Genomic DNA, 25,778 nt, shown 5'->3' on the forward strand with positions numbered 1-25,778 from the left:
TAAAGAGACACCAGAGAATACACACAGGAGAGAAACCATACCAGTGCACACAGTGTGGGAAGAGTTTCAATCATGCAGGACACCTAAAAGTACACCAAAGAATACACAAAGGATAAAAACCATACCAGTGCTCCGAGTGTGGGAAGAGTTTCAGTCGGGCAGATACCCTAAGGACGCATCAGAGAGGAAGAATCTGCAGGAGTGTGTGATGTTCACCACACCGGATAAGTGGTTGTTGAATATTACTCCATGGTTCTTGCCACCAGAGGTAGGCATCGAGCAGTCCACCCTGCCACAGGTCATCATGGGAATTTTTGAATTTTTGTTGTTTTTTGTTTGGTTATTGGGGGGGACTATTGGGTTTTTGAGGGGGGGGATGTGGCAGCCCTCTCACTATGTGCTGTCTGCTCATACCATATATATATTGGTTGCTGCAGGTCCTGGCTGGGCATAGGCTTGATTGGGTGATCTGAGGCACCTGGTGAGTTGCCTACTTAAGCTGGCTGCTCACTCTTATTCTCCCTCCTCCTTCCACCGGTTTGGTTGGTTTGAGCTTAGGCTCTCCTTACTTTAACTTTAACACACCTTACAACATTTACACTACACCTTCCACTCATCCATACACTGCATTCACTACTGATGATACTGATTGACATATCTATTGTTATTTTGAATACTTCCAGTTAGTTTATAAATAAATACTTTTGTTCATGATTTAAAGCATGTGTGGTCTCCCCTTATTTTGTGTCAGTGTTTCCTCCAGGATTTGCGATTTTTTCTTCTTCTCGCGTGCACGCGCATAAAACGCGCACTGGCGCTCAAAACAAAGACGTGGTTTCACCAAAAACTAGTATAGAGGGTGGCAACAATTTTAATTTCTTAAATAGCGGTCATTAAAGCCGAGCAGGTGATTTTATATAGAAGGTGATCAAATACCAACATATCCTACAGCTGCAGCGGAACATGCGGAACGCGCATTACACACACACACACACACAGAAAAATCAATACGAAGTAGGCCTACGTGAGAGTACACGCACAGAACCGGCTAACGTTACTCATTAACTGTTTACACAAGTAAAATCACAGTGTGACAGTCAGATGGAGCATTCGGTAAACAACAACAGCAAGGTAATGCTATCAGTTGAGTTAAAGAAAACCAACTCTTACCTCTGAGGACACCAACATGAGCCGTGTTTACCCGTACCTCCGCCGTTCTGTTCGTGGTGATTTTAGAAGCAATAGATTATTTTTGCCCCGCGCATATTGCTATGAATATTTCGATCTCCACACATGAGTCGGCGATGTTGTCATTTAGCCAGCTCTCAGAGAAGCACATCAGGCTGCACTCCCGATACACTGAATGATGCATCACGAGTGCCTCCAACTTGTCACATTTGTTGGGTAAGGAGTTAACATTTCCCATTACGATTAATGGTAGAAACGGCTTGTATCTCCACCGCCTCCTCGATTTAGCTTTTAGCTTCGCTCCAGCTTTGCACCCCCGGTATTTCTTCCGTAGTTCCTTCGGTAATGAGTGTTTGAAACCCTCATGTTTTGCAGTCTCTCTTAGTGCAAAGAGGGCACTTCTGGTATAAACAACTCTGGCTGAGGTTGTAACATTAGACATTATACAACAAAAAACCGACAAACATTAAAAACAGAGCAGCGAGACCTGCTGCCGCTCAGAATGGCGCAACGTGCCGACGTCAGCTACCACCGCATTTAATTGACCATGAACATCAGAGACATACATTACAAATGTTCATTTAAAATACTCTATACTGAGCACTGGTATAAGAACATGAACCAGAGAACAGCAGTAAATGCAATAACCCACAGTCGTCGCTGATGATGTTCCGTTTTCGATTAGGATACGGGATTAAAGGCACCGGCGACGGGCTAAGAGAGAGAGAGAGGAGAGGGATTTCCTGAAATCCAAATGTCCCGCTAAATTCGAAAGCGCGTCGCCTCGCGCCGCGCGCCTGTTGAGAGTCTCGATTGCAGTGCGAACACAAACGACAAGGTTAATTGCAACATTGTAACATATTGTAAATAACTACCGCTAAATCGTAACGAAATGTTGGTCTGGAAGCGGCCTAAATCTAGCTTCAATCTGCTTTTTTTCTGTTCTCCGGTCATAATAACTTGCTGCCTTTCTGCGCAGCCTGAATCAAAGTGGACTGTCTGAATCATTTGGTGGCGGAGGAAATTCTTTGGTGGCAGCCCGCCACGAATAAATGCATATAGAGGAAACACTGTAATGTGTGCAGTCCATTGAGCCTAGGCTGTTACAATGATTAACCTGGGTTTACCACCAATGACTCTGCAATGATTAATGTTTCTGCCATGATCTGCCAGACTGATTTGCTATGAAATGTAGACCTGCTTGCATAGGAATAGAATCAGGAAGTGAAACGTTGAACACATATACTCTGAGAGAAATCAACATATCCAAGATACCCACTAGAATGGGTATTGTGTTGCAAGATGTATAAGAAATGTGAGATTTAATTAATTAATTAATTTTGCCATTTAGCAGACGCTTTTAATCCAAAGCGATTTACAATTACGAATTACAGGGACATTCCCCCTGGAGTAACTGAGGGCTAAGTGCCTTACTCAAGGGCACACTAGTAGTGGTGTGGTTTCAGGTGGGATTTGAACTCACAACCTTCCGATCACAAGTCTAACTCACTATCCACTGCGCCAGGCGAGGGGAACGATAGTCTGTTAAGAGTGGGGAAGAAAGTGCAAGAGGGGGAAGAAGAAAAGGGAGGAAAAAGAGAGGAAAAGGGGAGAAAAAGAGGGAAAAGAAAAGGAAGAGAGAGAAATTGAGGCTTCTTTTCCATTATCTACATGTTTAATAGTCTCAATGTATTCTAAACAATTAATGCACAATAAAAAATGTCGCCATTGCCATTTTTGTATGGGGGGGGGGGAATGGATCAGAAGGTCACCGGTTCAAATCCCACCAGAAACAAGAAAAATTAAAAATGTCTCCAAAAGTGTTGTTTTGTGTAAATTCAAAATCACTTGAGCCAAAAGTTGCTTTTTGTGACATAACAGAAGTTTATAGACACTAGCTGTTGTTTTATTGATGTTTAAACATCAATAAAAAGAATAATAGTATAATATTATATATTATAATAATAGTACAAATAAACAAGTTAGCCTCTTAAAAGCCCTGAGGTTGAATGAATAACTTTTTATAAAGAGAAGAAGAGAGAGCTACTCAGAATCAGAATCAGAATCAGAATTGCTTTTATTGCACCAATGTACAGGTACACAGAGTAAAATTCTTGGGTTCAGGTTCATTCAACATTGGCATTGCAGCAGAATACAAGATCAGTAATAAAATAAAGTATGACATAAAAACAACAAAATCAACAATCAATAAGCAGGATATGAGAACAACAAAATCAACAATCAATAATAGCAGCAATAGTATCAGTAGCATCAATAGCAGCAGAATGCAAATCAACAATAAAAGTAAATGAGTAGGGTGATAAGAGACTACAGCAGTACTACAGCTGCACCAGTCATGCTGCTGTAGAACAGTGGTGTAAACAGCTGTGCAGATTCCAATGACATGGGATGTAATATCATACAGTATGCAATAATATAGTTCAGATATGATACAGTACAAGTTCAAGTAGTAGTCAGGTGGTGCATAAAATGCTCTGCAGGTAGCAGTGAGATGTAATACACTGTCATACACACCGTCTATGTCTCACTGCTACCTGATGTAATACACTGTCATACACACCGTCTATGTCTCACTGCTACCTGCACAGCATGTTATGCACCACCTGACTACTACTTGAACTTGTGCAATATGGTACAGATAAGGAGCAGTACATATGTTTCAGTAGAAGTAGTGTTCAAGTAATCAGGCAGTATGTAGTTAGTTATAATATATATTATTAATGCAGTGGGGTTGGTTTGGGGGAGACAGACGTTTGCCTTCCTACTTCCTCATCTTATCCAACTAGTGCTCCTTAGTCAGAGACTAAACGAGGGACAATGCCAGATGAGGGGCAGGTGGACCTTTGGGACAGCCAGATGAGGGGCAGGTGGAGCAAACAGGGTTGAGAAAACGACAGGAGGGACAGCAAAGACAAGGGCGGTAGGGGGGGGGGGGTTGGTGGTGGGACGCAAAGTAAAAAATGAAAGTGGGGTCAATGGTGTCGTCTTGGAAGTCCTCATCCTCTAGTTCCTCCTTCGTGGCCAGGTCCTCCAGCAGCTGGTCAATATCCTCTGCCTCAGGGTCCATGTCCTGCAGGGTTCTCCCTGTCTGCCTGTACAGGTAGTCCACACCAATCGTTTTTATTTGTTTTGTTCGTTTTGTGTTTTGTGTAATATGTCTATTGGCAAAATTCTACTGCTGGTCTTAATTATCAGCGACCGTCTCCGCTGCCGTGCAACCAACACGCAGGGGGAATATGGAACAATACAGCAAATTACATACTCCAGGGAAACGCTGCTGTCTCTCCGACCACCTCAGCCACTACCGGACTTTGTGCTGAACTCCACCCAGCCAACAGACATCGGGCCACGGCCACAACGCAGGCGAGGTCGCCGGGGAGGCGTACGTGAACGCCTCCGTCGGCGAAACAACAAACCACCGCTGCCGTCAATAATCCTCAGCAATGTGCGGTCCCTGCTGCCTAAAATGGACGAGCTACGTGTCAACATGAAGCACTGCTTTGAATACCGAGAGGCGAATCTCTTGGTTCTGACCGAGACGTGGCTGCACCAGGGAATCCCAGACTCTCTGATCAACCTGGATGACTACTCGTCCGTGCGCGCAGACCGCACCGCTGCAGCAGGGAAAGGACACGGCGGGGGGCTGTGTGTGTACGTGAGTGACCGGTGGAGCAGCCAATGCACAGTGAGAGACACCGTATGCACCCCAGACGTCGAGCTGCTTTGTCTGTCCTTGAGACCCCACTATCTACCACGGGAGTTCGGGAACATCATCATAACCGCCGTCTATGTACCACCCAGCGGAAATGCAGGCAGAGCAGCCGCCCGTGTTGCGGAATGTGCTCATGAACAGCTGCAGCGCACACCGGGAGCGCCTATCTTCTTCCTGGGTGATGTAAACCACTGCAAGTTAGAGACTAAGCTACCTGGCTTTGAACAATATGTGAAATGTAATACCCGTAATGACAAGATCCTAGACAAATGCTATGGAAATGTAAAAAATGCATATGTAGCCAAATCAAAACCTCCCCTCTCAAACTCAGATCACAACATTGTACATTTAATCCCCTCGTACAAATCTGTCTTTAAATCAAGCAAACCTGAATATAAAACTGTCAATGTGTGGTCTCATGATGCTACTGAGACACTTAAGGGTAGCTTTCTGTGCACAGATTGGTCCATATTCCACGCACTAGAGCTGGATGAGGCCACTGTTACCATAACAGACTATATACAATTCTGTGTTGACAATGTTGTCCCAAAGAAGGAAATAGTAGTTTATCCTAATAACAAACCATATATCACAAAAGAAATCATAGATTGCATAAATAGGAAAAAACAGGCATTCAGAAATAAGGACAGGGCAGGACTGTCAGTGGTCCAGAAAGAACTAAAACAACTGCTTGTTAGTGCAAGGAAAAAACACAGGGACACAATGGAACAAAGTTTTTTGACTTCCAACTCTAAAAAACTATGGGACACAATGAAATCAGTGACCAACATGAATCCAACAAAAAGACAGATCATGACCCTAGACGAACAACAAAAAGCAAACGAGCTGAATGACTTCTACCTGAGGTTTGACACACGGAACTCTCAGGAGTGTGACCATGTGTTGCAGACCCTGCCAGAGACTGATACCAACTGCTGGTTGGAGGTAAATCCTACCAGCATTCAACGTCTCTTTAGCAGGGTGTCTACCAACAGGTCCACAGGTCCAGACGGTCTATCAGCTTCTCTTCTCAAAAACTGTGCAGAAGAACTAACAACAGCATGGTGTCCGCTATTTGAAAAGTCCCTGAATACCGAGGTTCCAGCTCTGTGGAGGAAGTCAATTATAATCCCTGTGCCGAAAAAACCTCGTGCCATGGAGAATAATGACTTCCGCCCCATTGCTCATTGCCCATTGCCCATTGTGATGAAATGTTTTGAACGATATGTACTGTCTCTGCTTAGAAAACACATTGACCCACTGCTAGATGTTTTTCAATTTGCCTATAAACAGAACCGTAGCACGGAGGATGCTATTCTCTATATCACACATTCTGTATCCAAGCACCTCGAGAACAAAAAGGCCTATGCCCGAATTATGTTTGTTGACTTTAGTTCCGCCTTTAATACGGTACAACCCCACGTGCTCTTAGGAAAGCTCAAAGACATGGGTGTCAATAGTACTTTAATCAAATGGATCCATTCCTTCATGTTAGAAAGAGAACAGCAAGTGAAAGTCAATGGAACACTGTCAGTGACTAAACACTGCAGTACAGGTGTCCCCCAAGGTTGCGTTCTGTCTCCATATCTTTTCTCAGTATACACCAACGACTGTAAAAGTAACCACCCAAGCAACCATATTATAAAATATGCTGACGACACTGCAATTCTAAGTCTCCTTGATAAAGATACAGACCCCTCGGTGCTCCATGATGAGATTAACATATTCACTAAATGGTGCGACAGCAACCATCTCATCTTAAACCCCACCAAAACTCAGGAGGTTGTGTTAGACCCAAGGCAGGTAACTGACCATGAGCCTGTGGTCGTTAAAGACCAAACAATCATCCAGGTGCCCTCTTACAAGTACTTAGGTATTCAATTAGACAACCATCTCTGCTGGAATACACACTTAGACAGCTTATGTAACAAACTACAGCAGAGGCTTTATCACCTGAGGCGACTCAGACTTTATGGGGTGAGAAAGCAGATCATGAGAATTTTCTATCAGTCCATTGTTGAAAGTGTAATCAGATATGGAATAATCGTGTGGTTTGGCAACTTAACTGTACAACAAAAAAACAGACTAGTCAGCATTCACAAAACAGCTATGAAAATTGGAGGTGAAAGAGACTATGTGATCCTAAATAAACTATATGAAAAAGCTGTCCTGGACAAGGCTAACAAGATAATCGCAGACCCCCAACATCCGCTCTCCACAGAATACGAAGTTCTCCCCCTAGGTAGAAGGCTTCGCATGCCAAGATGTAACTATAAGCTCTTAAAACTATCATTTGTCCCATTCTCCATTAAACTAATCAATTCTCTCAAGCAGAAACGATGATTAGGACATGATCACCAGCACCTGCACTTTATCTTAGACACCACTTGAAGGGCCATGTGCAATATTCGAAAACACCACTTGAAGGGTTATGTGCAATATATATTTATACCAAATGATGCCATGTCCAGGTGGAAACTGCTGCCAATGTCACTCAATGTTTGTTGCTGTCCTGTTGTTTACTTTGTCTACTGTATGTTGTATGTATCGTCATTGTTGCACTTGAAGCATGAAAGTACCATGCCCAAGACAAATTTCCCCTCGGGGACAATAAAGTACAATCAATCAATCAATCATCTCTCCTGTTGACGAAAGCAATAATCTTGTTAGTATAAACATACACACAAGCACAGATATGTACAGTCAAAATACAATACTCCAGAATTGTTACAGCACTACTGGTTAGATGCTGAACTGCATTTCATTGGCTGGTACTTGTACTCTGCAATGACAATAATGTTGAATCTAATCTAATCTAATCTAATATCTATCCCTTCCCGTCCCCTGACTATAACCATACAATACACAGTACCGTGAAGGCTATACACTGGGACTGATCTATACCTATGCCTCTATGCCTGAGCTTTAAAGAGCAAATAATAAAGTTTGGATGAGTAGGAAAATATTAATAATAATAATATAATAATAATTAATAATAAGTCATCAATCAAATACCAAAACGACTCAAAGTTAGAGGCTCTACACACAACATACAGTATGACATAGTACAGTATGCGTAATGTAACACTTACAGACTATTTATAGACATCAACCACACATCAACCACATATCAGGGGTCTTATTCAACTTATTCATTCTTGATTCAATAAGCTATGTAGCTATTCAAGTTGTTTTTAGTGACTTTAGTGACACATTCTTAGTGATCGAAAAGCGAGTTTACCTTGCACTCGCTCGTATCGGTCTCATACACAGCGAACGTTGAGTGTGTTGCTAAGAATGGATTAAACAACACAGCATTAATTCAGCAGGATATGTATTACATATATAATATTCAATATAATTGATGGATACATTTTTCTGCGAACGTGAGTGTTCAACATAGAACTAGCCGTGTCTGTCACGCTTTCTTTGTTGTCTGATAGGTGTGTTCTTTAAATATTTGTCTTCACTAACTATAGCCAGGTGAGGCCCCATAGCTCAGTGGTTAGAGCACTGGTCTTGTAAACCAGGGGTCGCGAGTTCAATTCTCGCTGGGGCCTTCCCAAGGACACATTTTTGACCCCACAATGTTGACTTTATTTTGGACTCAGAGTTTGTGACCATGACACTGAGCATCAGTGTGTGTGTATGTTACGGTACATGTGGGAAAACTAGGGTTAGGGTTAGGTGCTACGTCGACTTGGTACATGCTGGCATGTCTAATCCTAACCCTAACCCTACCCCTAACCCTAACCGTAGCACCTAACCCTAGTTTTCCCACATGTACCGTATTCCCACATGTACCGTAACATATATATACAGTATACACACACACCTCTTATGGTTGGTCTCGGTGGCTGTGTCCTGCGAACGTGAGTGTTCAACATAGAACTAGCCGTGTCTGTCCGTAGTCAAAAACGAGAGGTGCAAAGTGTTGCTATGAACTGACAACACCGTATTAATTTATATTAACAATTCCGTTGATAAAAACAATTTATAAAGCCAAGCTCAGTATCTGGACTTACCATAAACGGATGCAGTGAAGCTGAAGGTGACAAAACCGATGGACTGACAGTTCGAAATGTCATGAGTTGTTTGCATAATTATGATGACGTGCACCACCACTAAAGCATTTGGGCAACATGATTGGCCACCACCACTAAAGCATTCTAAAGACATGATTGGCCACCACCACTAAAGCATTCTAAAGCATTGATTGGCTGCACTAAAGCAACCACTAAAATGCGGGCGACATGATTGGACACCACTAAAGCATTTGGCGATATGATTGGATGTGCACGTTCTAATGAACCAGACTAACGTGCTCTAGGTAGCGCCAGGCGGCCTCACCTGTGTTCCAGGTTGTCAATCTGACTATTTAAAGAACAAATATTGTTGAACACACCCATCAGATGTCAATGTTGTTGAACACACCCATCACATGTCAATGTCATACCTAACCAAACAGGCAGGTTAGCCCAGCTTTTATGTGGCTCCCTGTACTCCACTCCATGGTCTCAATCATAATATAAGAAACGGTTGTTACTATGAATGCTCTTTCAAGTGTGTGTGTGTGTGTGTGTCTTGTTTTGTAGGAGGCTCAGTGGCCAGGCAGGGGCATTCTCTCCGGAGCTCTCACTCTCAGATACTCCTGGACATGTCTCTACAAACACACAGCCAGTGTGAGTAAAACACACAACATTCTTCTACACACAATTCTTCTGGATAATAACAACCTCAAGCATACCGTTTCCTGACACTTTTTACATTTGTGTGTGTGTGTACGTGTGTGTGCAGTGAGCAGTATGGAGTGTGTGCACCTGTGTGACACAGTGGAGCAAGCCAGGCAGTACTCCTACCACCTGAGACCACACAGTGCTGGACAGGGGACACAAGGCCGTGGAAAACACTGAGGAACACTGAGGAACACTGGGGAACACTATTGTAATATTATTGAAACGCCTCTGTGCTGTTCTCTGATCTGACTGCCATAGTAGTTAATAGCCAGGACATACCGGTAGTCTCCCTGTGCCAAGAATTCCATATAAAGCCATATGACATCACAGTCATGACCTCACAGGGTTATGTCTACAGACACGGTGTGTGCGCCAGATAACCTTTCGTCCATTTGCAAAGATAGAACACACACACACACAAGATAACCTTTCTTCTTGTGTGGAGAATGAGGTTACCTGTCAACAACAGGTCATACACCCAGCCCACCTGCAGCCAGGCACGCGCACAGCCCACACACACACACACACACACACACACACACACACACACACACACGCACATTCCCTCTACCCATAATTGAAGGTAGAGATGCACTCTTGGGTACTTTAGACGTATCAGAGGTCTAACAGAGCTTTCTGTCTCTGCACAGTGCTGTTTGATACACTTTATATTACTCTCTTTATACACACATTACTTGCTGCCTTATGGGGATTCTGATATCTTCATTCCTCAAACAGTCTTAAGTCAAGCTGAGTTCATATTCCATTGATCATATCATGCAATAGGAGAACTGAATGGTACCATTAAGGAGTGAACTCTCCCTTAGAGTACACAACATAACTCATCTTAATGAAGGTCAATACTATTCCTATCCTGTTAAAAAAAAACAATGCCAAGATATTATAATTATGATTAAATACCTCAATGTTGATAATGTTAATATTGTTTTGTACACTCCAATAAAGATGCCATGTGTTTCACTACAGCTTTTATTTTCAAATTTTTGTAACAAAACAAAGTCAACAGAGAGAAACAGGTGAGAGTAGTAGTCTTAACTCCTGGTCCTAGAGAGCTACATGGTGTTTAGGCTTTTGTTCCAGCCCTGATGATTCATTAGTCATTAGTTGATTAGTATCTTGATGTGTCAGAAACAAGAACCTGCACACCCTGTAGCCTCCCAGGACCAGCAGTGATGAACTCTGCTCAGATTTATAAATGCAAAATGAAGACAGGTGAATGAAGAGGTTTAGGGATCGGGTTTGAAGCTGAATGAGAACAGAGTAAGAGATCGCTAGCCACAACAGGAAGACAGGAGGGTTTGGGTGTGAGGTGTCGTGTGTGAGATGTTTGTAGAGGTGTCGTGTGAGATGTTTGTAGAGGTGTCATGTGTGAGATGTGTGTAGAGGTGTCATGTGTGAGATGTGTGTAGAGGTGTCATGTGTGAGATTTTTGGGAGGGGAGCGGTCCAGGGGAAGATTTACAGTGCAAATGCTGCACATAGAAATGTAATGAATAGAGCTTGAAATATTCTATCCACTACATGATAGAGAATCACGTCTGAACAACTTCTGAATAAGATCTGAAGTTGTTGGTGTGTGTGTGTGGGAGGTTTCATTGAGGGAGATGTCCAGTTGTTGGTGTGTGTGTGTGTGTGTGTGTGTGTGTGTGTGTGTGTGTGTGTGTGTGGGGGGGGGTCCAGGCGGTGGTTGAGGTCAATAGATGTCTCGGAGGCCCAGGTTTCCACGGTGACCAGCCATGGTGGCACTGTAGCAGTACAGCAGGTCCGTCAGCCACTGCTCCCTCGCCTCGCTACGACAGTACCTCTGGAACACACACACACACACACACACACAGTCAGTGTGAAGTTGTTTACATTTCCTTCCTTATCTGGTAGTGTAGGGGTAGTTGATGTCAGCGGCAGGGTGTGTGTGACTGTTTACCGTGAGGTCCTGTATGATGTGTTGCAGTACAGTGGCGTTCGCCAGCAGATGGTTGCAGGGTGTGTGTGACTGTTTACCGTGAGGTCCTGTATGATGTGTTGCAGTACAGTGGCGTTCGCCAGCAGATGGCAGGGTGTGTGTGACTGTTTACCGTGAGGTCCTGTATGATGTGTTGCAGTACAGTGGCGTTCGCCAGCAGATGGTTGCGTAGCGTGGTGTGCTGCAGCAGCAGGGACAGTATCTGGGCCAACATTGGAAGCTCCTCCTCACACAGGTCTCCAACATGCAGCGACTGCAGAACCATACGCAACAGCCGGGGAACGCTACTCATCGCTGACACACACGCCCCCCACACCGCCTCCCTACAGAGAGAGAGAACAGAAAACACCCACGTTGTTAACTGCACAAACTTGACGGTGGTAAACCTGCCTCTCTAGTTATGCGCTGACGCTTTCTTTGTTGTCTGATAGGTGTGTTCTTTAAATATTTGTCTTCACTAACTGTAGCCAGGTGAGGCCCCATAGCTCAGTGGTTAGAGCACTGGTCTTGTAAACCAGGGGTCGCGAGTTCAATTCTCGCTGGGGCCTTCCCAAGGACACATTTTTGACCCCACAATGTTGACTTTATTTTGGACTCAGAGTTTGTGACCATGACACTGAGCATCAGTGTGTGTGTATATGTTACGGTACATGTGGGAAAACTAGGGTTAGGGTTAGGTGCTACGTCGACTTGGTACATGCTGGCATGTCTAATCCTAACCCTAACCCTGCCCCTAACCCTAACCGTAGCACCTAACCCTAGTTTTCCCACATGTACCGTATTCCCACATGTACCGTAACATATATATACAGTATACACACACACACACGCACACACACCTCTTATGGTTGGTCTCGGTGGCTGTGTCCTGCTGCAGTGTGAGCAGCAGGGACAGCAGGCTGAGGCAGCAGTGGGAGAGGAACCTCAGCAGAGCTTCGCTGGGGAGGAAGGAGAGGTCCAACAGCCTGGATACCGCTCTCAACAACCCTGCTGCCATGCTGTCAGGCACCACCAACAGCCTCGTCTGAGAGAGAGAGAGAGAGACCCACACACAATCATATAAAAACACAACACACAGACTTGCACTCATTCATGGTGGCCTATTATTTCAATACATCCTAATGCTTGGCCTTTAGCTCCGAGGACTAACGGGTCAGGTCAGGTCAGGTCAGGTATACAACATCTGGTCAGTCACACAGGAGCCAATCAAACAGCAGACCAAGGACGGGTTAAAAGGGACGGAAGGAAACACTCACCAGGTTGGTGCAGATGCCGTTCTGCAGCACGTCGAAGCACTGCGCGCGTGAGCCCAGAGTCTCCAGACAGTGACACACTTCCTGAAGGACAGACAGACAGACAGACAGTTATAGCACTTTGTATTGCTTTCACTATTGATCTGAGGATAGTAGTAAGTATCAGTATGGCCTCATCCCCATCCCCCTCCCTCCCTCCCTTCTCACCCTCTGCCCTTCTCCTGAAAGGGTTGGGGCTGTCCTGTGGAAGGCTGGGTAATTAGAGCTGACATGTGGGAATTGGACGATATTTTAAATAATGATGTTTTATGAGGAAAAACAATAAGGAAGTGTGTGAGGAGCATGTGTGTGTGTAAGGAGGGTGAAATCCAATAGCTGTAATGATATTACAGAGAGATAGAATTAGGGAACAAATGAAGGAGTCACACACACATCAGTCTCTCTGCCTTAATCAACATCAACCAGGACCATTCATCAGACAAACCACATTACTTCTCACACTAACACAGCATCACTGCACATTTAAACGTGCACACGCACGCACACGCACGCGCACGCACACGCACACGCACACACACACACACACACACAGTATTGCTTCAGTGTTGTTCCTTAATATTAACCTTCTTACCAGTTAGGCCTATGAAACAGATGCTATGGCTAAAGACAGGTATCTGACATAATAAAAATAAAAATAAAAGATTCTAAATCAAGCAATAATGATATTACTTAATTAATTATTAAGCTTTTAATCATGTATGAGTGTCATATTATCATAGTCAATTTGTAGTAAATGATTGATCTGCAAATATCTCATCATTCATCACCGTGCCTTCTTCAAAAAAGAACATTTTCTGTTTATAGTGTGGGGGGGGGGGGGGGGTAAGATAAAGAAGAAACGTCAGGACAGACACTTATTTTGTTTGGTGTTTTTCATGTGTACTGTTTTGAAATAAATAATTGATTACAAAAAAAAGAGAGTACTGCCTACTACCTGCCCTACCACACACCACGATGGAGACGGCGGTCCAGATGAGACAGGAGGCCGTCACAAAAACTTCCGGTTGTGAAAAACGATCCTCAACTTTTCCTCATTAATTTCAAATCAAAATGACTAAATTCTCATTAGCTTCTATCAAAATTAGGTGTGTAAGTGTATGTGCATACCCCCGTGTGTGTGTGTGTGTGTAACAGCCCCCAGACCTGTGCACCTGTTGGCATTCTCTCCGCCATTAAAAACAATCCCATCTCATTAGTGGAATCAGAGCAGACACGGCCTGTCCCTAATACCGTCCCTCTGCCCCTCCCTCACCCCTCGCCTGTGATTGACTCAGACAGGGAGATGAGAAAGGCAGGATCTGAAGCCTTAATTGAGGAGCTGAATTAGTCATTATAGTCATCTCTCTCTCTCTCTCTCTCTCTCTCTCTCTCTCTCTCTCTCTCTCTCTCTCTCTCTCTCTCTCTCTCTCTCTCTCTCTCTCTCTCTCTCTCTCTCTCTCTCTCTCTCTCTCTCTCTCTCTCTCTCTCTCTCTCTCTCTCTCTCTCTCTCTCTCTCTCTCTCTCTCTCTCTCTCTCTCTCTCTCTCTCTCTCTCTCTCTCTCTCTCTCCCCCCCCCCCCCCCCCCGAGGTGCAGTTCTGTTAACTGTAATTTTTGTGCAGAAATGTCACACTCCCATCATGCCACAGGCTCTCATTAGCATTTCTGCGTTTCCGTGGTGCCCCGATAACCACACATCTTCAGCCTGCGCAACACGATAAAGATTCCCCTCTCGGCCGGAGCAGCACGATAAAGCTTCCCCCCTGTAAGCCCCTACGCGTGTGTGAGAGACACCATGGGGAACTAAAAAGACCAGAACTGTGTCCAGAATACTAACACCCTCGACTGCAGGAACACTAGACGCTCACCAACAGAACGGCTCCCCAGTCCCTCTCCATTCATCCATCCCCATAATCTCCTCCTTTTCTCTCCAATCCTCTGTGCAATGACCCTGGTAGGTTAAGAGGGCTTGGTGGGTTAGTGGCATTTGGACTGAGGGGGGTGGGTGGGGGGGGTGATGTGAAGCTGAAGGTGTTGACCCACCTCCACAACGTCCCAGTGATGTGTGAACTGCTCCAGAGGGGTGGGGTAGAGGCTGAGGGGGGAGAGAGGGGAGGGGGGGAGGACACTGTCATCGCCGGCTTCCTGCAGAGTAGCCAACTCATCTGACGAGAACCCTGAGGGAGTGAGGGAGGGAGAGAGAGAGAGAGAGAGAGAGAGAGAGAGAGAGAGAGAGAGAGAGAGAGAAGGGGTCGGGGGTAAGTGAAGAGATTGCATAGTGCAACTAGCATGTAGTTTATAGTGCTGTGTTGAACACATGTAACTGACAGACTTAATGACGTAGACAAACACCATCTGAACATTTGGGAGCGGACTGTGAAACAGGAAGTGTGGGTGGGGGCAGATCCTGACCTGTGAGCGTGGAGAACAGGAAGCTGATGTAGTCGACGTCACGAAGAGCTACCTCTTGGTTCCCTACTGACCAGCCGCTCAGAGATGACCTACGACACACACACGTGCACATGCACACACACAGAATTCGATTTAAAAACAGATTCCAGACAGGGTCTTGTTACACACCGGTTTGTCCCCGGCTGTCATGTCTGGTGTTGGTGAGTGTGTGTGTATGTGTCTGTTTGACGTGGGTCAGTTATGTGATGTTGGATTTTTCGGATAACTAGGTCATAGACTGAATGTCTAAGAGTTATGTTGTGGTTGTTGGTTGTGCGTGTGCAGGGCCAGAGAGAGAGCGTACTGATACTGTAATAAACACTTTTTTTGTTAATCCTGCGGGTGTTGATGTCCTATAACAGTGTGTTTGTGTGTGTGTCAGATATTCCCAAAGCTCCATGACGACTCATCCACATTCCTCATCCCCAAAGAGCCCTTTGTGTGCCCCAGATACCCCACCCCCACTCCACTCCACCCCGCCAGGTTTGTATAAAACCGATGCAGTGACAGAGGCAATGCATGGAGACGATGCATGGAGAGGCAATGCATGGAGTCATGCACGTTGATGACATCACTGTGATGCACAATGCCGGAAGCATGTGAGAGAACACTGCAAACAATTGTGAGCAAAAAACATTGCTTGAACGCACACACGCATACACCACTTGAACAGAGCAACACTGCCATCTACAGGGGCCACCGATCTCTACCGTCAATGAGTCTCCAGAGAGAGAGAGAGAGAGAGAGAGTATGTGTGTGTGTGTGTGTGTATGTGTGTGAGAGAGAGAGAGAGAGACATCATTCTTTTTTTTTATCTTCTTGCTTTGGCAATGTAAACGTATGTTTCCCATGCCAATAAAGTCCTTTAAATTGAATTGAGAGAGAGAGAGTCCGCCACTGACCCTCGCTGTGTCTTGTTTAATTGTTTGATTCCATTAGGAGGGCCAAGCAGCCGTCTGCTGTCTCCTCTCTAACCAGGAACGACTGACGGCTCGCCTCAACACAAACCCACTCAACACACACGCCGACCACAGGAACACACACGCACACACACAGTAGACGCACACACACACAATTTGGCGGCTAAACTCTGCCATCCTACCCATTGTTGTTTGCCTCTAACTTTGGTAGAACCGAGATAGGCATTATTAGCCATGACAGAACCAATGAAAGACAGCACCAACTAGGCATAAACGGTCCCACTAGACATTATTTATTCATTTTTTATTCATTCATCTTTAATTATCCTGGGGAGTATAATGGGGACCCTTTTATAAGAGATAAAAATCACTTTTTCAAGAGAGACCTGTGCATGGTCATTTGAGGTGTATGAAACTGGGCAGAAGTCAATTCAGCTGGCCTTGCCTGCCAGGTAGGCATGGTTTTCACCTTTAGTCTATTGTGCACAGCGAGTTGTCGTCATAGTTACCTGAGGTGTATGATACGGATGAGGGAGGCGGCTAGGCCGGCAGAAACACGTCCAGCAGTGCAGCAGCGACTCAGATTGGCCAAGAGGTACTGTGACATCACAGGCAGGAAGTAGAGCAACTGCACCAATCGCTGTTGAGACTCAGCTGGCAACAGCACCACACTGCCTTCCTGTGGGTCTACAACACACACACACACACACACACACACACACACACACACACACACACACCATATAAATACAACTAGCACCACATTGCTCTCCTAGGGGTATAAGCATGATTTACAACTGTACAAAGTGAAAGTGAGAGACAGGGAATGAGCTATGTGCAAGATAGTAAATGAGAGATGAGCGGGAGTGATGAGGTGATGAGGTGTGTGTGTGTCAGGGTTTCCGTTAGAAAAAATTGCCGCCGGACATCGTGTCCGGGAAGATTTCGATTTACCGGACAAACGTGATATATTCCGGTCATCATATTAAAATCGAATATTTTTTTTTTTTTTCAAAATCATATATTTTTTTGGTTCAAATCTAATATAGCTGTTTGTCGCGGTGATTACTGTTGTGTAGCGGCCTATATATGCCATTTAATGTCTATTTCTCATCCGATACGATTAGATGCGAGCTATAATAATATAACATGATTCGCATGCGCGCTATGCCATTATGTCCAGCGCTGAACGGGCGCCTCACTGGGAACTGAACAGACAGCATCGATCAATGAACGGACTCCACATTACGTTAACTGAAGTTTGTTAAATTGTTTGGGATTAATGTGAGTTTTCTATTTTCTCTTTCCAGTTTTACCCTTTTTTTTATCAATAAAACAACGTCATTTCTATAACCAGGGGGGTGTTCCATCGACGTCGCTGGAGGAGGGTCTGGGCTTATTTCGTTAAGTCTCGCGAGACTCTTAAAAAGATCCAGGCATACCTTGATAGATCTCGCGAGACTTGTCGGGGTGAGCCTGGATTTTCATTTGGCGACGTTGATGGAATACCCCCCAGGTCTCGCTGGTTGGGAAGACATTTCGTTTAGCTGCCTGTCAAATCATACTTAGGGGATAGCCCTGTAAGCTCATACGGGTCTGTATGTCGTCCTGAAGACCGGCTGTTAGATCATATCGCTGAAGTTTGTCTCCATCTTAGTGTAAATGTTGTCCGTTTCGTTTGTTATCCTTGTTATTGTGCGATAAAGTTAAGGCGCTCCGCTTCGGGCCACCATTTTCGGCTGGGCGCCGGGCACGCACACACTCGTGCACGCGCGGCACTGCCCGGGAGGGAGGGACCCGCCCCCTTTGGTTAGCCTATAGGCTGGCTGGAGGGGGCGGGTCCTTCTCTCTCAGGCGGTGTTGTGTGTGTGTGGGTGTGTGTGTGTTTGGTGCTCAGCTGAAGATGGTGGCCCGAAGCCAATTTGAATACAAAATGTGAACTTTAGCGAATTGTGTTCAAATTGTGCTTAGAGGGAATTATTTTCACTGGACATTTTGTCCGACGGGTTTTCAATTTGTCGGACTTCAACAAATTTTACCGGACAAAGACCGGTAATTACCGGTTAACGGAAACCCTGGTGTGTGTGTGTGTGTGTGTGTGATGTTAGTCTCTGACGCACATTGCTGATGTCACAGACCTCTCAGACAAAAGGAGTCTTGTGGTGAATTGCTTGCTCTGCGCCAATTTTATCCCCCAAAAAAACACAGGTCCTCCCTCAAATAAACCCCTTTCCAGTCCCTTACCCTCCCCGCTCACCCCCCTCACCCCCCTCAACCCAGATCCCTGTCTACAGCTCTGGGAGCTATTATCAACACCACTTTACCCCTCCTCAACCCTCTCCAAACTAAACCCTGTCTGAAGCTTTTATATCAAAACGTAGGCCATTAGTCTCAACCCCTGGCACACACACACACCTCTACTGCCCCCCAGAGGAAAAACACAAGAGCAGCAGTACAGGCAGCACAGGGCGGGGAGATGAACAAAGTGTGTGTGTGGTAGGGGTGTCACGGTAGGAGATTTTGACAGCATCACAATGTTCATGCTCAAGTGCTCGGTAACCGCAGTTGTATTTATGTTGTATTACACTAGTTTAGCAAAAGCCTACCGTAACTTTCACATGAGTTCAACCTCATATGTGTGTGATGGTCGCTCGCTGGGACACTTGAGCTTGTTCCAGCGAGTAGAGTATAGCTGATATTGCTCGCGTTGTGATTGGCAGTTATCAATCGATTTTTTAAAAAGAAAATTAAAAAGTAGTTGATAGTGGTCTGGGGTGGTCCAGTGGTCTAGCACCGTGGTCTACAGTGCACACATATGCCCATGTCGGCATGGGTTCGATTCCGGCCCATGCCCTGCTGACATGTCCTCTCTCCCTTCTTCTCCTTACTTTCCTGTCTGTCTTCACTGTATCTGTCCAATAAAAAATGAAAAATATGAGTGGGACTGCCCCACTCAGAGAAAATAACAAAAAGTAGGTGATAATGAGATGGTTAGCTGGCTGCTTGGCTCCTCGCTTGTGGGACATAATGGCACTAGTGTTAGCAGCAGGACATTGAGCAGTAACACTAGTGTTAGCAGCAGGACATTGAGCAGTAACACCGTAACCTTACCCTAACCCTCCCGGTATGATAACCTTAAGTTTGACACTCTGTTTTACCATAGAACCATTGCACAGTAACATCTCTTGTGTGTGTGTGTGCGTGCATGCATGCATGCATGCATGCGTACCGTAGAGCTTGCAGGCGTATGTCTGCAGGCTGTCTAACAGGTCCTTGTTCCCCCGGGAGGCAGCAGCCTGTATGGAGAGGAGGAGTCTCGATGAGAGGGTGGGATTACGGTGGCCCAGCTGGGCCAACTGCACAGGGAGAGCCGCCAACCACAGAGCCAACACCCTATTCCTGAGGAGAGAGAGATTTGGGGGGGGGGGGGGGGGGCATAGGATGGTACAGTTATTATAATAGAGTCTTAATCTGGAATGCTGTGCATACTTGTTTTTTTAAGTCACCTCATACATGATCACAGTAGTTCCCACACAGCGAGGCTCAAACAAAGTCTACCAGATGTTTTCAAACATCGAATGTAGTCCGTATTTAGTACACTAGTCTAGGTAAAAACCAGTCAAATGTGTTACCTGGCGATGTGTGGGTGGCTGTGCTCTTGTAGATAGAGCCTGCTGTAGAAGGACAGTAGCAGTGTTCTGGTCTGGAGCGGGTGCCTCTGCTGGTACTGAACATACACCGCCGCCAACAAGTCCTCGTTCACCACTACACACACACACACACACACACACACACACACACACACACACACACACACACGGACAGACACACGCAGTTACATAACAGTAACAGCACAGTTTCATAAACCACAAAATTCTATATATGAAGTCATCCCACTCTCCTCACAACACACACACACACACACACACACACACCCACCCCTGCTCCTCTGTGTGAGCACCATCCTCCACACTGTATCCAGTAGGGTGTGTAGGTGTCTGTAGCTGAGCTTCACTCCGCTCGACAGAGTCTCTCTGACAAATGTCCGAAGAGGCATCAGCCAATCAGCATCGGGCTCCTGGCCAGGCCCCTCCATCTGGCTGAGTGACACCATGACCTGGCACAGCAGCACATTCAGAGCTAACGGCTCCACGGTCTGCCCTGCGACCACTGCTGCCTGCTTACTCCTGACAACACACACATACACACAGAGAGATACTCACACAAACATCCACTGCCACACTAACAGACAGCACCGACATCAGAGTACGCACACATCTTCCTCACACACACACACACACACACACACACACACACACACACACACACACACACACACACACACACACAGCCTTACCTCTTTTCTCCCTTCCTCCTTTGTTTGGGTGTGTCTATAGTCCCGTAGGGGAAGTTCTTCATGAAGTGCTGCTTAAAATCGTACTCAGTACGGAACCATGCATCCTACAGAGCAGAGAATAACTGTTACTGTGTGTGTGTGTGTGTGTGTGTGTGTGTGTGTGTATCTGTATATTTAATTTTTTCTACTTTCTTTGTGTCCCCACCAGTGTATCTTGTTGGCATTTCTGAAATCTAAGTATGCTCAGCTGCTGGCTGTATGTATGCATGTGTGGATGTTTGTATGTGTTCCGTGTATGCGTTTGTGCTTTCACCAGTGTGTCGTGGTGTTCCTTCTGTGGCGCCAGCCTCCTTAACATCTGCAGGATGGAGAGGACCTGGTACATGAGCGCCATGGCATCTGAGGTGAGTAGGTGGGCACTGTCTGTCTGGTCCTGGTCACTGGCAGTGGCCTCTACCCATACCTCCAGCAGCAGGGGCACCAGCGTGGAGGCAAAGCCCTGAACAGCCTCAGCTGAACTCAGCCCCTCACTCACAGCTGCTCCAGGCTCAACTTGTGGCCTAACCACAGAGAGAGAGAGAGAGAGACAGAGAGAGAGAGAGAGAGAGAGAGAGAGAGAGAGAGAGAGAGAGAGAGAGAGAGAGAGAGAGAGAGGCAGCTGATGAGCAGGAGAGAGTGTGACAGCTAAACTGTAGGTAAGACTTTATCTCTAGAATTACCTTTGAGATCTTTTCTGATCCAGTTGTATTTTAATGCAATGAGTCTGCGATGCATATTCCTTGATTGGTATCAGAGTTTGAGACGTACGTACCTGAGTTTGTAGGTGGAATGTGGAGTGGGTTTGGCTCCAGAGTGTTCGAACACATGGAGTCCACCCTTGCCATAAGTAAGTTCCTCCCAGTTGACATCAACAGGTGTGATGGTCCCTCCCTCTCCACTGGCCGTGAACCAACCATCACCTGGGACACACGAACCCCCCTCTACTGGTTTCTCATCTACTACCGCCTGGAGGAAACGGCTCAGCCTGAAACACACACAGATTACGTTAGGATATGGGGTGTAACAATTAACAGAGACGCAAATCTAATATAAATCCATGAGACCATTTTCACTCATTGTGTTTCATCACTTTCGTCAGTTTCTTCTTTTTTTTTTCTGAGTGGGGCAGTCCCACTTATATTTTTCTTTTTATTGTGACAGAGACAGTAGAGATTTGACAGGAAGGATGGGTGAGAGAGAGACAAGGGATGGCATGCAGGATATGTCCGCAGCCGGAATCGAACCGGGAACCCTTCGGTTACGTGGTCAACGCTTAGTCCGCTACGCCACCTAAGCGCCCCACTTTTGTTAGTTTCAAGTGTATGTCCGTGCGTGCGTGAGTGAGTACCTGAGCAGTACAGTGAGCCTCCACTGCTGACCAGTCATGTTCTTGTTTGGATTAACTGACAGCGCCCATCTCCTCCCCTTCGCCTCCTGACCGATCTTGGCCCCTCCCCCTGTGCGTCTGTGTGAAATCAGCTCCAGGAAGTTGGTGAGCAGCAGGGCAGGGTGGGCTGCTAGCAGGGCAGGGTAGTGTTCCAACAACACATCTAGGACCTTCATGGCATCCTCCTGGATAGCTGCCTCAATGTGTGTCATGGCGCAGGACAGGTGGGCACTGAGGAGGGGGAAGAACGGAGCCGCTCGGTCTGCTGGCACACACTGGGCGATAAACCTGGGGGCAACAGGCGGAGGTTAGACAGGCAGACCAATAGCTCAAGGGTTGCTGGTTCTAAATCCCAGCCTGAAAAGGAAAAGGTGGAAAGTGTGTGTGTGTGTGTGTGTGTGTGTGTGTGTGTGTGTGTGTGTGTGTGTGTGTGTGTGTGTGTAATCTCAGGGGGGTTGAGCATAGAGCAGATTGTCACAGACGGATAATAAAGTTACTGATCCAAATATTCTACCGTATTCCGTTCTAACCTGAGCAGGCGTGTGGCGGCCACCCGTACGTTGACGTCCTTGTCTGTGAAGACAGCTGCCACCTCAGAGAGTAGGCGGGAGAGGTGCTGCTCTAACACTGAGGGGTGAAGGCTCAGCAGCTCTCTCAGACCCACCAGAGCAGTCTGTTTCACACTACCACTGTAGTGGTGCAGCTGGGACAACAGGTCCTAATGGAGAAGAACGAGAGAATGAGGTATACAGAATGAGAGAATGAGGCATACAGAATGAGCAACAGAGGTAAATAACAGATGATGGGAAGCTGGTGTTGTGTGTGTGTGTGTGTGTGTGTGTTACCTTGATGCTAAGCTGTCTGTGGGTAGTTTGTCCACTGTCATCCCTCTTTAGCTGTTCAGACAGATTTATTCCCTTGGTGCGGAAGTTGACATTGGTGGCGTTGTCAGCTTTGGGTTTCGTCTTTCCCACTTTCAGCTTCACTTTCTGGAAGTCGTCCTGTCTCTTCTTCTTCGTTTTCGTCATCTCTGTTAAGCAATGGCTGTTTATGGAAAGAAGAAGAACGCACTGAATCCAATGATGGCACTGAATCCAATGATGACACTGAATCCAATGATGACACTGAATCCAATGATGGCACTGAATCCAATGATGGCACTGTATCAAGTTTGCTCTGAAGCCTTATCTGTTTTTCCAGCCTAGCACCAACTAACCTAATCCAGCGAAATAAATGACTGTTGAATAGTTAATTTACTGAATTCAATGTGTTGATAGGGGATAATAACACAAATCTGCACACACACCACTCTCAACCAGGGTGGCAAGACACCACCAGTGGACCCATGCTCACTTATCAAGCTGCCCTTCACAATCGCCTGGGAAATTAACAAGAAAAACCGCTGATAAACTCTGTGTCTCTGCTCTCAATTTCACGTACACATATATTGGTATTTTCTCTAAACACGCTTATGACTTCACATCAGTGTGTTGTTCATTGTAATAATTTGCATTCACATTTGAACTTTTGATGAGAGTGAGCAAATGTGGGCGAGCCTCATACATTCGTCGCACGAGGTCCTTCGATGAATACAAGCCACGACTGCGCATGCGCTGTTATGGTCGTGTTCTTGACCCAAACCAACGGCCAGAGATTCACCACCTGTGTTTGTGTTTGCTCCGTAACATATCTGCGTTATCAGGTAAGAGAGATTATCATCAATATCTGACCCTGATTCATTCAACACCTAGTTGTTATTATTATCTCTTGCTTATGAATTATGGTGACGCACCGTTTGAAAGATAATGAGAATAGAAACCCAAGATAGCCAAAGAAAGAATGGAGGTTAGCCTTGGCGCCCGGAAGCAGCTGGCGACACATCGCGTTAGTGGTTTGATACTTACTTAGATAGTCGGTTAAAAAGAGCCTTTGTTGCAAAGTGCCTTCAGACTCCTGTGTGTTTCAGGTCTCGGGTGGTAATAATAATAATATAATAATAGAGAGAGATATGTTTATGATATGTTTGTTTGTTTGTGCCTCGTTGTTTTTGTCTTGAGTCGAGGTCGAGCAGAGACACCAGGCGGGTATTCCATCAACGTCGCTAACGGAAAATCCAGGCTTATTTTTTGATAACTCTCGCGAGCTTTATCAAAATAAGCCTGGATCGTTTGATAAGTCTCGCGAGACTTATCAGAATAAGCCTGGGTTTTCCTTCAGCGACGTTGATGGAATACCCCCCAGACCTCCTAGGCCCCAAACCGCCAATTTATGTTTCGTGATGTTTGACTTTGCAGGGTATCCACTATAGAATGTTGGCGGAACTTGTTATCAGTTTATGTCCGTGTCGCCTGGTCTGGACGAGCACACGGAGGTACTGATGGCGCTTCTCCACTATGGAAGGCCATCAACACAAATAACGTCTAGAAATTACTACACGGAACATTTACCAACATAATAAATCGTGGCGGAATTAATACTTGTTACAGCTGAATAGAGGCTACAGGCGAACAAGTTCAACCAATGTTGCCTCTGATAACGAGCACTGGCAGGACAAAAGATGGGAGATGATAATAGTGTGTTTGACTGCCATAACGGAGGGCCGCCCCCATTTCCTGATCATCAAACTTAACCATGGTGTCAAACATAAATGATAGTGAATAATTGCTGGTGGGTTTCTTCTTCGAGGAGAGAGAGAGAAAAAAAAAATGAAATCGAAAATAGAAACATTATTTTGTCTCATAATGAAGTTTAGTTCCTCAAAGACTTTCCAGACTATTATTCACTTAAGCAGAAATGACTGGATAACAAGAAAAGGAATATCAAAAGCATCGGGCAGCCCTATCATTTTAAACTCTTGTCAAAAGCGTTGATGTGCCCAGCTCTCAATGTGGCAGAGTGCAAAAAAAAAATCTCAGCTCAATTTAAGTCTCATCCAAAGAGCTTACAACTGTAATTAAATCATTAAATTCTTGTCTACGCTTCACAGAGCGTAGAGAAATTAACTTCCCACCAACCTCATTTTCTATTTGAACATGAAATAATGATTTTCTGCCAGTCTAATTACAAAGCCAACATCTGATCAAGCCTGTATAGTTTGCCTTTTGCTATAAGGACCCTCCTGACTATGGGGGCTAGGGGAGGGGAGGGTAGGGTTTACGACCCTCCTGACTATGGGGGCTAGGGGAGGGGAGGGTAGGGTTTACAACCCTCCTGACTATGGGGGCTAGGGGAGGGGAGGGTAGGGTTTACAACCCTCCTGACTATGGGGGCTAGGCTAGGGGAGGGGAGGGTTTACGACCCTCCTGACTATGGGGGCTAGGGGAGGGTAGGGTTTACGACCCTCCTGACTATGGGGGCTAGGCTAGGGGAGGGTAGGGTTTACGACCCTCCTGACTATGGGGGCTAGGCTAGGGGAGGGGAGGGTAGGGTTTACGACCCTCCTGACTATGGGGGCTAGGGGAGGGGAGGGGAGGGTTTACGACCCTCCTGACTATGGGGGCTAGGGGAGGGGAGGGGAGGGTTTACGACCCTCCTGACTATGGGGGCTAGGGGAGGGGAGGGTAGGGTTTACGACCCTCCTGACTATGGGGGCTAGGGGAGGGGAGGGTAGGGTTTACGACCCTCCTGACTATGGGGGCTAGGGGAGGGGAGGGGAGGGTTTACGACCCTCCTGACTATGGGGGCTAGGCTAGGGGAG

General features: G+C 45.9%; 1 protein-coding gene across 1 annotated transcript; it reads right to left on the reverse strand.

Moving 5' to 3' along the window:
* Positions 1–11,370: 11,370 nt before the first annotated feature.
* On the reverse strand, positions 11,371–23,109 carry LOC308163292 (testis-expressed protein 10 homolog; the record flags this gene model as incomplete). Its single annotated transcript, XM_080537486.1, has 16 exons — positions 11,371–11,481; positions 11,750–11,960; positions 12,477–12,661; positions 12,894–12,974; positions 14,971–15,104; positions 15,340–15,428; positions 16,808–16,985; positions 19,528–19,697; positions 19,931–20,063; positions 20,238–20,485; positions 20,656–20,759; positions 20,969–21,215; positions 21,467–21,679; positions 22,043–22,369; positions 22,612–22,799; positions 22,927–23,109. The coding sequence occupies 16 exons, from the start codon at positions 23,107–23,109 to the stop codon at positions 11,371–11,373; spliced, it is 2,802 nt and encodes a 933-aa protein (XP_080393612.1).
* Between the last annotated feature and the right edge of the window lie 2,669 nt (positions 23,110–25,778).

The sequence above is a fragment of the Nansenia antarctica genome (assembly GCF_963989245.1).
Source record: "Nansenia antarctica genome assembly, chromosome: 8".
Classification (NCBI taxonomy): domain Eukaryota; kingdom Metazoa; phylum Chordata; class Actinopteri; order Argentiniformes; family Microstomatidae; genus Nansenia; species Nansenia antarctica.